Below are 14,304 nucleotides of genomic sequence, written 5' to 3' on the forward strand. Positions count from 1 at the left end.
ATTTATTATTAATAATGTTATAAATTATAATCAAATTGAATTTATTTTTTTATCATGAAATAGATAATAATTATAATTTAATTTAATTATGTTATAAATTGTAATTAGATGGGATTTTATTTTTATTATATTTATTATTAAATGCCAGCATATGGAATGGATATAAAATCATAATCAATTGAAATGGATACAGATATAGTTGTATAATAATGAAAAATAACAAATATTCAGAAAACCAGAAACAAGATAAATATGCAAGGAGAAGGGACAGCACACCTAACGTGGACAACATTGTGTGTGTATGTGATGCATGACACTGGAAGAACTCTGACTAATCACCAACTCTGTTAATGAATACAAGATGATTGATTACCACTTTCATGATGCCGAATGATTTGATTGTAGTTTTTCAGGTATTCTGCCTTCCCAGTATCGTAGTTGAACATATAAATATATATATTGGTATACAGCATGATGAATATATAATACTATAGACGTGATTAACTTTTTATTAAGCTTTCTATGTATATATGCATGTAATATATTTATGTATGTACATAGATATCATATATAATTACATAAAGTTTATAGTTAAAATCCAATTTTTTATATTTTTAATTTTTCTTTATTTGTTAAAAAACTTTTGAACTTTTTAACATCACTCATGCATCAAATGGGTCTCTGCCTAAGTTTCAGTAACTATGAACTTCCCATTCGTTTGAGCCTAATTGTCCCTCTTCTCAAGGTTCAAATGATCCCTTTCTGCCAGAATCTGGAAGTACTCTTGTACTCTAGTTTCAACTCCAAGAAAGAAACCCCCTAATTTTCTACTCTGTGCTACTTATTTAGATATTATCTCCTTCCTCTCTATTTCAGGCTCAACACTTCTCACTCTGTCAAACTGAGCTTGTTTTACCTGTTCCTGTGGCTGTTGCTCAATGTTGACATCAACAGTGTTCTTTTCCTCTCCTACGACTATCCCTACAACTTCCACCTAAGCCCCTGGAGATATCTTACCTTAGACTCTGTACCATAGACATTAATAAGGTTTTCTTTGTTATTGATAAGAAAGAAGTTTCTATTTTATCTTATTCTTCTCAAAAAAAATCTACTTTATCTTGTTCATAATTTGCTATTTGGTGGGTATTGTAATTCTTTTCATACGGCAGCATGTTTTATATCTATTAAAAAGCTGAATTTGGAGGAAAGAGAGTAATAAGCTGAATTTGGAAGAAAGACGGTAATAAATTGATACTATGCCTGGAACTTTACTTCTTTTGTACCACTGCAATGTCAAAGAAGTAAACTTGACTTTCATTAATTCCTTAGAATGTAGATCAAGATATTATCCATGGATCTACAAATATAACAAATTAATGATCATGTTAAAACCTGGTCATTAGGGAGTATAGTTCATTATAGTTACAAGGACCTTGGAAAGTCTGTTACAATTTCCAGTGGGATAGTTCCTTCACTGTTTCACATAATGTTGGCCCAAGAATTACTGAAATTCAGCTTACCTTGTTGTTTTGTTTTATGACAGCCAGAATGTTCTGCTTTATTAGATGCCCTCGAACGTTCTGCTTGCCAACCTGAGATTTCTAGTATTCTTTTGAAGAGTCTGCATCGTATATTACAAGTGGCATCTGAGCAGACCATTTCTTCTTTTAAGACACTGGATGCAATTTCTCGGGTGCTGAAAATTGCCTGTATTCAAGCCCAAGAATTCAAATGTTCTGACAATGTAATTCCTAAAGAGGGTGAGGATGATGGAGGCATTCTGTCTGGGAATTGGCAGAGAAAAAGTACAGCTGATACATCTGAAATATGGCTTAAATGCCTGGAGGCATCCTTAGAGCTCTTTACTGAATACCTGTCAATAGCTGATGATGCAAAGAGTGGGGTTTTGCATAATCCAACATGCATCGATTGTCTGTTTGATTTATTCTGGAAAAGAAGTTTGAGAAAGCATGTATTGAGACTTATTCTTGACCTAATGATGGTAATGCCTTATTAGTACCATCTGGTTTTTGGTTTTTCTTACATGCATAAGCAATGGAAATGAAAGACTTCCAACCTTTTCCTTTGTCTAATGATCATTTTGTGCAGCTACCACTGTCTTCTGAAAAAGATGATACGGCAAAGTTGCAGCTATGCTCTAAGTACTTGCAAACATTTGCTAGTGTAAGGGAAAGGGAAAAGAACTTTGCAGAATTATCAATTGATCTATTGGTTGGTATAAGAGAGATGCTTCTAACTGATCTAGTGGTATGCTTCTGAGGTTTTGCTCTTCCTAGAGTTTTATATATTATAATTCTGTGTATTAGATCATTTTGTTGGCAAAGCAACTTATGCTGGGTTTCTTTTTGTTGACCTGATTCTCTATGATTTTTTCTTTTTCAGTATTACCAGGATCTGTTTCGCAAGGGAGAATGCTTTTTGCACATTGTCTCATTGTTAAATGGCAACCTTGATGAGAGGAGTGGAGAGCAATTGGTCCTGAATGTCCTTCATACTTTGACCCATCTGCTTACAGGGAATGACTCATCAAAGGTACCTTGCCTTTTTTTTTTCTCTTCTTTTCATATTCAGAGTTTTAAAGACTATTTTGTATCTTAATAATTTCAGGGACTATTCTTTAATGCTTATGCCATTAACCCTGCCTTCTATACTGCAAAATTGAACAAGTTGTCTGTGTACACATTGGCAAAACATTCAAAGTCTATAATTAATTTTTGTTCTAATTGATATATCTCTCTAGTCTGTCATATTAAGTAAAGATTTGTGGTTGAATGCATTATTAATATCAATATCTCCTCCCCTTCTTTTTATAACTGAGCCCAAAGAATTGGTCCCTAACTGGCCCTTGTTTAGCTAACACATCTGGCAGGCATGCTACAAGCCAATTACACTCATTCAATTTTTATTTGACATTCCTTGTCAGCCTTTTAATTTTCTTGAGTTCATGCCTATAGAACCACAAGGCCTACTCATTATTCAACATCCATCCAATTACAACCTGTGAGTCACCTTCAGTGAGCAGCTTGTTTATATTCATTTCACTAGCATACTGCACTCCTTGCAGCACATCAATATACTTATATCTTCTTGCTTTTCTCCTTGGTAAACAATCTTTTTGTACATAGGCTTTTGGAATATACAATAAATGTTCTTACATTTTTCAAAAAAAAAAAATCTTCTGACTTGGTTGACTCTAAGATTCAGACATTTATGTGCAGTTAAACAGCCCATCTGAAATGTCTCTTCAGCAAAAGCACCTTGATATATTCTTACCACCTTACTAGTCGCAGGTTCAATCTTGATAGCAAAATTTGGTGACTGCCTTATGGTTCTTTTAGATATTTGGTGAATCTCAAAGAATTATTGGAATTATTGATAGAAAGTCACGTTAGTAGATATTTTTTCTTTGTCAATGATTGGCAAAGGACTGTTGATTGCAGATTAATTATTCCTCTTAAGTCCCTCCATTTTTTTAATTATTATGGTTCTTTTAGATTTATTTTCTTGTTTTTATGTCAAGTCAACTTCGGAAGATCCAGCTTCTTTTGTCTCATTTGCAGCTAATTTATAGTTTACAGTGTTGTTAGGATGGTAAATTGCTAGAAATTTTGGTTCTGGCGGTTGGAACTTTTAGGTTTTTTATTGGACTTTCTCCTATCATTCACAACTAGGAATGATCCCCGTACTAAGTACAGGGCAACTACACTTATGTATCATTTTGGTTTTTACTTTTTTTAGCTTTTTATAATAATATTATTTTATTTGTGATTCACTATTTATCATATAATTATATTTAACTTAAATAATCAAATCAGGTTTAATTTATAACTTTAAAGCCTTCATAAGATTTCTACTCAAATTTGGAAATTGAATTACAAAGATTTATATGAGCCGCACATATTTTTAGAGTGGAAGCTTTTTTATGATGGCTATGTACGTAAAGTTAGCATTTATTTAATTTAATATCTAATGATTAATGGCCCATAATTAATTATGTTGTTATTTAACTTATTAATTTAATTAAGTTAGTTTAGTTTTATTAATTAATTAAGTTAAGATCCAGACTCTATAGTGGTGTATTAATTAATGTTCTACTATAACCATGTATTTAAAGGTGCTAGATGAGGCGGCAATAATGGGTTGGGTCTACCATCGTTTAACTATTTAACTGGGTCAAAAAAAAAGGCCCAAATGTATTCATCCTTTTGGCCCACAGACAAAAACAGGTCAGATTAAATGGAGAGAGCTGCAATCAGGCCCCAAATGTGTTCTCTTTTATACCATGAGCTCTTAGTTGGGGGATTCCCTATTTAAGGCAACATGAAATACATAAAACTATAGTTGATTGAAAATTCAGTTTCCCGGTTCATCACTTACATACTATCAGTGTTTCAAACTTGTAGTTTGAATGGGCATGGCAGCACCCAAAAGAGTCTTTGGCAGTAAGGAATAAAGTTGCAAGTTTGAAGTGGCTCTCTATGGTTGCTATACTACCACCGAGTGTTAGATTATAGGCGATTATTAGACTCATAAGCCGTAGCGAGCCATATTTGTATATGGAGACAATAGACAATAGTTGAACTTTTATTGTTACACAACAGTAGACATTCCCAATTTAATACTGACATCTCCACCATCTCATTTACTACTTAATCATTAGTCATATACAACAATTGCAATTAGAAATAAAAACAAAATTGCTAGCGAACTACTGATAAAAAAGAATGCTAACAAACTAAGCCACATTTCTGAGAAGACAACCATACTATCTGTTCATCCATGATGCACTTGTTCTTGTAATTCCTTGTTCATTACCTTTGAAATAGAACAATCATGGAATAAACAGACAAATTGACATTATAGAAAAGGCGATAAAACCAATAGGTAAAGAGAACCCATAAAGGCATAGACGTAATATTAGAAAGAAACGATTTTTAATAGAGTTGCAGAAACATTACAAATATCAATAGCTTACATGGATTTTCAGAAATAAAATATTCTTCATCTAAGGGAGGAGGAAAGAGATAAGAATTAGTTTATATTTGAGTAAAACTGGTTTAGAGTGGGTAACTGATTTTTGAGAGAGAGCCATATATTTAAAATTATCAATTTTCAAGATAGTTTAGCTAACCATTTAAAGTGGGTAACTGTTTTAGGAAATTATCCAGTGAATGGAGTTAACCGGAAAGTGGGTAACTGTTTTAGGAAATTTCCCAGTGAATGGAGTTAACTGGAAAATATTTATTTGAAATTACCAATTTTCAAGAAAGTGTAGTTAAACACTAATACGTTGTTGAGTGGGTATCCAGTGAATGGAGTTAACCCCCCCCCCCCCCCCCCCCCCCCTTCTTTTTGAGGTGGTTTATGTGTTTTTTTTTTTTGTTTTGATGAATAGTCATGCTTGTGCCATCAAAGTGGATCGAGTTTGTGTTTTAATAAATATTTCCAGGTAGCTTTTCTATTTGAGAGTGGAGTTTAACCAGTTCTAACTCCACAGATGTGTGACACCTGTCTTAAGGTGCTAGTGTCTGAGTAGTAAGACTTGAAGAATTTAAAGTGGAGTTAAGCAGTAATGCTTGTGACGAGTGGGTTGATTCTCTGAAAATGGGAAGAACCCATTTCAAGGTACTGTTAACTGAAGGAAGCCATGTGTTTGAGTTGAGGGCTCTAGTCTGACTACTTTGTATATATATTTAAAGTGGAGTTGCACGTATGAATTTTTTTTTATATTAACTACTTGCATTTTAGATATATCATAGTTAAGATATAAATTGAAAATTAATAAAAGTAATAATATGACTAAAAATAAACTTAAATACTTGTACTAAATGTGCACGTGCAGAAATTTTAAATTATAATAATTATGATGATGATGATAATGATTATTATTATTATTATTATTATTATTATTATTATTGTTACTATTACTATTACTATTATGATGATTATACTTATTTTTATGTACTGTTTCTATCTTAAATAAAAATAATTTTTATTTTAACAATTATTTTTATTTAATATGATGATTATATAACATTAGAAATGCTCCGAAATGTCTTTGACAACTTTATACATTTTTATTTTGTGTTTGGTCTTTTTTTTTAAATATTTATTATTCAATTATGACATCATGAATTTCTTTGAAAAGTTGGATCATTGACACACCATTTAGATAAGAAAATAGCTTTGCTTTCGGATCAGTTTTAAATTATATATTTCATCTACATTATATAAATAATGTTTACTCATCACACTTAAATTTTGTTTGACATAATTAATATATAATTTTTTATATATTCTTTTGACTACTTGTACTTTTTTATTACTTTTTAAATATTTATTATTTAACTATCATATCATTGATTAATCCATTTGACCTAAACCATGACCCAAAAAAAAGTTTATTTTCTAGGTTGACATTAAATTTTGTATTACATTTCCATTATTGATAAAACTGTATCTTATGTATAATATTTATTTTTGTTCATTATAATGAATGAATAATATTATAGACGTACCCAATATTTTATTTTTTATAAATATATAACATTATGTCTTAATTGTGATTCTTTGTATTTTATATTTTTAAAAATTTTATTATCTGACTATGACATCATTTCATTTCTAGGCTAATTTTAATTTTGGCATTCCATTTTCATCATTTATAAAAATACTTCTTACATTTCATACTTTAGTTTGGTATAATGAATATACAATGTTAGTGACGTGCCCGATTCTTTTTATTTTTTTGTATTATATATTTTATTTTTATTATTTAATTATGGCATTATTTATTGATGCATTTTACCCCAAATGGTTGAATTTCTTACCCACCACCGAGAGGGAAGAAAATGGTTTTGTTTTCAAATTATTTTTCAAAATATTTATTTTTATATTATTAAAATTAATGTTGTGGATTTAATTAGTAAAATTTAATGATGAGAAAAATATATCTTAAATTTATGATTAATAAGAGAATATACCTTAGATATGAGATTTAATGAGAGATAATAGGACAATAGTTTTACTTCCAATTGGTTTTAAATTTTACATTCCATTTCCATCATTAATAAAAAAATTTCTTATTTATCATTAATGTTTTCAACCTATCATTAACCTAGCCTATTGAACTGTTCGAACTGTCACTCGGCCTTGATCTTGGGCTTGGTTTTGTTGAAACTCCCTCTTCCAGTTAAAAGGCATGTAACTCGAGCGGTTCAACCATTGCCTCGTTTGACCCGGTAACTAGGTTGCAAGTTGCACAATTAATTATGTGCAAATTTTTGGAAGCCATACTTCATTCCAATGTCTGATTGGGGTTATCTTTTCTTTTTTTTTTGAGCAACTCTTCAAGATCTATACGTCCTAAGGGCCTTAGGCGCCTTGCCTTGCTATTTTCGCGAAAAAACCCCTTTTTTGGCCCCAAATTGCAATTTTTAATATTTTTTATAAATAAAAAATTAAAATCTGAATTAAAAAACATAAATAAATTTAACATAAAACATATATTATATGTAAAACATAATTATAAAATATATCATAGTTGTCAAGGCGACGCCTAGGCGACAAGGCGCTCTTTGAGGCTCGCCTCACCTAATCGCCAAGCAGTTTTCTACTTCCTACTATAAAATATTTTTTTATTCATTCTTTTTTGAGATTATAATTATAAAATAGACATTATTAAACTAAAATAATCATTTTGTGTGTTTATATACTAATTTCTTTTTATTATTTTCTTATTTATTAGGGTTTATTCAACACAAACATTGCTAAATGTTGTATTGAACCCTCAAAGACTTCATAACCTGAACTAATAAGTAAGGAAGAACTTAAAATTTTATCTAATCAGCACATTTTCCTCTTCCATATATTCTTCTTCTTCTTCTTCTACTACCGATACATTTTCTTTTCTTCTTTTCCTATAACAAAAATAAGGGTTCAGCTCCTATATTTTTTGAATTTTATTTTCCTTCTTCCTTTTCTTATGAATATGTTGATTTTCTATACTTTAATATGAAATTTATACTTTTCTTGTGAAAAAAGTATACTTTTCTTGTGAAAAAATAGGTACTTTAATATGGTACCTAGGGAACTACCCTAGGATCTATGTTTTAACATAAAAAAATCCGTCGCCTAGGCCTGCCTAGGTGACCAGGCGACGAGGTGCCCCCCAGTTGCCTAGCCTCGCCTTGCCTCGCCTTGGCGCCTTGAAAACTATGAAATATATGTAAAACATAATTATACTATTTATTGATAAAATATGTATTTTTACACACACACAACACACACAAATACACATATATAGTGTTGACGTAGAGCGGTTTGACTTGTTTGACCTTGATAGTCAAACCAGTGACCTGTGACCCAAAGGAAAAACCGGGTTGGCCTTCGGGTTGTGTTTTAAAACATTGTTTATCATACTTATTATTGTTTAATATGCCAAATATATTGTTAGTGTTGAGTATGTAGGGGTATTTCTGTCTTTATACTTATGTTGAGGTTGCTGATCTGTAATATTATATTAGAATTAGTGTCCCTTACTTAAGTAAGGGCACATGTGTCTTTTCCATTATGTTAGTAATATAAAACATGTCTGGTCGAATGGGAAAGGTAATTTTTTTTTCTCTCATTCGAACCAGACTTTTCTTCTCACCTTTTCTCCTCTTTTCTCTCTCTCTTTCTCGCTTTCTTTCTTCTTTCTTCTTCTCTCTTCTTGGCTGTTATCAGACTAACAGAACTCAAGGACAGGCCAAATCATACTATGGTATCAGAGCACAACTAAGCAACTCGAATCTGCCCAGATTTCTGTTTTTTACGCACCCAGTCTAGGGTTTTCTCTTGATTTCTCTACCGTCGATTGGAGATAAGGGAAAGGGATGAAAAGGAGTGGTCGCCCTCTTCCCTTGGAGGTCTCTATGCCTCCAATTGTGCTGTTCATGGTCGGTCGTTGTGGTTTCTAAGAAGCCCTCCCCTAATCGATGAAGAGAAGAGGGCTGGTTCGTGTGGTGTAGTGGGTGTCTTGTGTGGTTTGATTTCTTTTTGTGTGGTTTGTTTTTCGGGTGATGAGGTAAGAGATTTCTATGCATATTTTTGTTATGAATCAAATAGGAAGTATGTTTCAGATCATATGGTGGGATTTCAGATTGTAGTGTGCTAGGGTTTATGCTGTTTTTTAGTGTGATTCGAAGGGGGAGTGGTCCTCATAGTGGTGAGATTTCAAGTAGTCGTGGGGTAGGGTTTGTGGTGTAAAAAGTGCAATCTTCAGCAATAACAAGTGTTGAAACTAGTGTGATCAAGTAGTGTGCAGTGTGCCGAATTCAATAATAACAGAATTCAACAATGGGAGATAGCAGTGATAGCAAATCTAATGTGATGATACCTACTGATTACCTGAATGTTCAAATGACGTCCATTAAAATTGAATGGAGAGAATTATGTACCTTGGGCTAAATCTATAAAAGTTTTTCTGAAGGCAAAGAAGAAGGTGAAACACATAAGGGAGGAGAATCCCTCCACTGATTCTCATGAGTATGATGACTGGAAACAAGAGGATGCACAGATTATCACGTGGTTATGGAACAGTATGGAACCCAAGATTAGTGTAAATTTCATGTTTCTGGACACTGCCAAAGATGTGCAGGACCATGCTAAGAAGTTGTATTCTGGTCAAGACAATACAACCAGACTATATCAGTTGTATCAGGAATACTTTAATCTGCAACAGGGCAATCAAAGTCTTGAGGAGTACTATGCTAGTATGAGAAACATTCGTAATGAGTTGAATGTTTATCACCCCCTCACTTCTGATGTCAAAATTCAACAACAACAGAGAGAACAACTTGATGTGACTCGATTTTTGGTGGCGCTGAAATCTGAGTATGAACCAGTGCGGGCTCAGATACTAGGAGGGTCAGCTCTCCCTTTCTTAGAAGAGGTGTTTGCTCGACTTCAGAGGACTTCCATTGGATGTACTGAGAACTCTAATGTTTCTGATAGATCAGCCTTTGCAGTATCAAGGGGCCGTGGTGTTAGAGGCGGAGCTCAATCTGGCCGTAGTGGTAGCAGTGGACCGGTATATGGCCGGAGTGGTGGTGGTGGACCTACATATAACCGTGGTGGTGGTCGTACTAGAGGTACAAATTCAGGGGGAGCCCATGGCAGAGGACGTGGCTCGGGTCCGAGGAGATGTACTCATTATGGTATGGATGGACATAACATTAATTATTGCTATGACTTCATGGTCCATCCTCAACTTGGGCCAATCATGCCTTGACTAGTGACACCAGTTTCAGACAGGAGAGTCGTTCAGCTGATTAGATGCCTCCTACATCCACAGAGGTTCTCGGGAAGGAGATGGTGAGTGTTTCCCGTGATGAGTATGAGAGGTTTGTCCAATCCACATCTCAGCAGAACACGGCTACTTTCGCACACTCAGGTATGGCTTGTTTGGCATCTACACCCAATCCCTGGATTATTGACTTTGGAGCCTCCGATCACATGATTAGAACTCCAGGTGTGTTTTTTTCCTTCTCTCATTGCTCAACATCACAATCTGTTACCCTTGCTAATGGTTCCACATCCTGCATTTGTGGTGTTGGCAATGTTAACATGACCCCCTTATCTTTATCCTCAGTTTTGTATGTCCCTAAATTTCCGTTTAACCTTATGTCTATTAGTAAGTTAACCTAGTCATTCAATTGCTCCATTACTTTTTACCCTTCTTCGTGTGTTTTTCAGGATCTCAAGACGGGGATGAAGATTGGTAGAGGGCATGAAGTTGGTGAATTGTATTATCTTTATGGTGGTGGAAGAACATCAACAGCTCTCCAGTCATTTCTCTCTCCTCTCTAGGGGCACTGTCGATTTGGTCATCCTTCGCTGAAAGTTTTGAAGTCTTTGGTTCCTTCGTTGAGTCAACTTTCTGTTTTAGATTGTGAGTCGTGTCAGTTGGGGAAACATCATCATGTTCCCTTTAGTCCTGGGGTTGATAACCGTGTGTTGAGTCCTTTTTCATTGGTTCATTCAGATGTTTGGGGTCCTTATAAAGTGATGTCATACAATGGATATAGATATTTTGTCATTTTTGTTGATGATTATTTAAGGATGACGTGGCTCTATTTAATGAAAGAAATGAGTGAATTGTTTACCATCTTCCAAAAATTTTATGCTGAGATTCGCAACCAATTTGGTGTTCACATTAAAATTTTTCGTTCCGATAATGGTCGTGAATATTTCTCTTCATCATTTCAAGAATACTTGGACCAACATGGCATTATAAATCAGACCTCATGTACCTACACCCCACAACAAAATGGGGTGGTTGGGAGAAAGAATCATCATCTTTTGGAAACAGCTCAATCCCTCATGCATCACATGAATGTTCCCAAACCCTTTTGGAGTGATGCGGTGCTTACTTCTTGCTTCTTGATTAATTGGATGCCCATGTCTATCCTTGATGGTCATTCCCCACTCACTACCTTGTTTCCCACCTTGCCTTCATTTCCTCTTTCTCCTCGGGTTTTTGGGTGTGTCTGCTTCGTCCATAGTCTGAGCCCTGGGAAGGACAAGTTAGATGCACGATCCATCAAGTGCATCTTCCTTGGCTATTCCTGGACCCAGAAAGGGTATAAGTGTTATCATCCTAGTTCTCGACGTTCCTTTGTGTGTGTTGATGTTACCTTCTTTGAGTCTACTCCATTTTTCTTGGGGTTTGGTGATGCTTCTTCCTCCTCATCACCTCCTCTTCTTCCACTTTCAGTTGCGGATTTTGTTCCCCTTGTTCCAGCTGTGACCAAGTCCTTGCCTCCAGAACGGCCACCTATCCGTCAAGTGTATACACATCGCCCACATGTACCGATTGCTACTCCTCCAGCTCCATCAATGTCAACAGATTCGGCAGTTGTCTCCACACCAGCCCCAAACCCAGTATCTGGTCTTGATCTTCCCATTGCCTTGCAGAAAGGTAAACACACTTGTACCCTTCATCCTATTTCTAATTATGTTTCACTCACTCACCTTTCTGCTTCCCATCGCTAGTTTATCTCTTTGTTATCCTCAGTTGTTGTCCCTAAGGATGTCTAGGAAGCCCTTACCTCTCCAGGGTGGTGTCGTGCAATGGAAGAACTCTCAGCTCTAACTCATAATCATACTTGGGACCTCATCACTCTTCCTCCTAGGAAGCAGGCTGTCGGTTGTAAGTGGGTTTATACTGTTAAGTATTTACCTGATGGTAGTGTAGAGCGCCTGAAAGCTAGATTGGTTGCAAAAGGGTACTCCTAAACCTATGCTATTGACTATACAGAGACCTTCTCCCCAGTTGCTAAGATAGGTTCGGTTCGTATTGTGATCTCTCTTGCTGCTATGTATGATTGGCCCCTCTATCAGCTTGATATCAAGAATGCTTTCTTGCATGGTGATTTTCTCGAGGAGGTCTATATGGAGCAACCACCGGGGTTTGTTTCTCAGGGGGAAGATGGTAAGGTATGCAGACTAAAGAAGGCTATTTATGGGCTTAAACAGTCTCATCGAGCATGGTTTGGTGTGTTCAATGAGGTGGTAAAGAAGTTTGGTATGAAACAGTACCAAGTTGATCATTCAGTCTTCAGTCATGACTCTCAAGCAGGAAAAATCCTATTGATGGTGTATGTAGATGATATTGTTATTACCAGGAATGATAAAATGGGCATTGATAAGTTGAAGACTTTTCTACAGGAACATTTTCAAACAAAGGACCTCGGTAAATTGAAATATTTCTTGGGGATAGAAGTAGCAAGGTCTAAGCATGGTATTAATTTGTGTCAGAGGAAATATGTGCTTGATTTGCTAGAGGAAACAGGTTTGTTAGGTGCTAAACCAGTTGAAACACCTATGGAAACAAATACTAAGCTGAGCAATGATATGGGTGAAGTGTTTGAAAACCCTGGCAGATACCGACGACTTGTAGGTAAACTGAACTACCTAACCATTACTCGGCTAGATATTTCATTTGTGGTTAGTGTGGTAAGTCAGTTCATGCAGAAACCTCTGGTTCCTTATTGGGATGTGGTTCTAAGAATTGTGAGGTATTTAAAAGGGGCTCCTGGTCATGGTTTGATATACAAAAGTGGTGGAAAAGTTGAAATAGAAGGATATACTGATGCTAACTGGGCCGGTTCTATGTCTGATAGGAGGTCTACCACAGGCTATTGCACTTTCCTTGGGGGTAATCTGGTGACATGGAAAAATAAGAAGCAGATAGTCGTGGCAAGAAGCAGTGCAGAGGCAGAATATAGAGCTATGACACATACTACTTGTGAATTAGTGTGGCTAAGGAACCTTCTACAGGAGATAGGATACAATGTTAACACTCCAATGAAGCTCTACTGTGACAATCAGGCTGCAATTCATATTTCTTCTAATCCGGTGTTTCATGAAAGAACCAAGCAAATAGAAGTTGACTGTCACTTTGTGAGAGAGAAGGTGTTGAATGGAGTGATAGACACTGCATATGTTAACACAGGGAACCAGTGGGCAGACTTATTTAGGGTTAAGTCGGGGAAGAGTGGACTACATATGTAACTAGCTGGGATTATATGATATATACTCGCTAGCTTGAGGGGGAGTGTTAGTGTCGAGTATGTAGGGGTATTTCTGTCTTTATACTTATGTTGAGGTTGCTGATCTGTAATATTATATTAGAACTAGTGTCCCTTACTTAAGTAAGGGCACATGTGTCTTTTCCATTATGTTAGTAATATAAAACATGTCTGGCCGAATGGGAGAGGTAATTTTTTTCTCTCATTCGAACCAGACTTTTCTTCTCACCTTTTCTCCTCTATTCTCTCTCTCTCTTTCTTTCTTCTTTCTTCTTCTCTCTTCTTGGCTGTTATCAGACTAACAAAACTCAAGGGCAGGCCGAATCATAATATATATGATGTTAAAAACATTCCTATTTTTTTAATTTCTATATTTTTTGCATTTTATATATTTTTGAATTTTATTATTTAATTGTGGCAACACGGATTGGCCCATTTGGCCCAAATGGTTTAATTTCTTACCACCACCTAGATGAAAACACTATTTTTTTTTCCAGGTAGATATTAAAAGTATAACTTTTTATGTTATGGAATTATTAATTTATTATGTATGGATTTAATTATAGAATTTAATGATGAGAAAAAACAAAAAAAAACCTTAGATATATGATTCAATGAAGGTGAATGCAAATTAATACCTTGATTGTTAGATTTAATAAGAGAGAATTGAATATCTTGAAATTACCTCTTTACAACTCATTTAATATGA

At 34.9% G+C, this 14,304-nt stretch overlaps 1 protein-coding gene across 4 annotated transcripts in view; it reads left to right on the forward strand.

Moving 5' to 3' along the window:
* Positions 1–14,304, forward strand: part of LOC104595514 (binding protein) — a 130,122-nt gene that overhangs the window by 78,238 nt on the left and 37,580 nt on the right. For all 4 annotated transcript variants that reach the window (XM_010256268.3, XM_010256267.3, XM_088888398.1 and 1 more), the window contains 3 exons: positions 1,544–2,002; positions 2,110–2,268; positions 2,404–2,553. In XM_010256268.3, coding sequence (XP_010254570.1) covers positions 1,544–2,002; positions 2,110–2,268; positions 2,404–2,553 — 768 coding nt within the window. The remainder of the gene's footprint in view (positions 1–1,543; positions 2,003–2,109; positions 2,269–2,403; positions 2,554–14,304) is intronic.

This window comes from Nelumbo nucifera, chromosome 5 (genome assembly GCF_055504915.1).
Source record: "Nelumbo nucifera cultivar China Antique chromosome 5, China Antique-T2T, whole genome shotgun sequence".
NCBI lineage: Eukaryota > Viridiplantae > Streptophyta > Magnoliopsida > Proteales > Nelumbonaceae > Nelumbo > Nelumbo nucifera.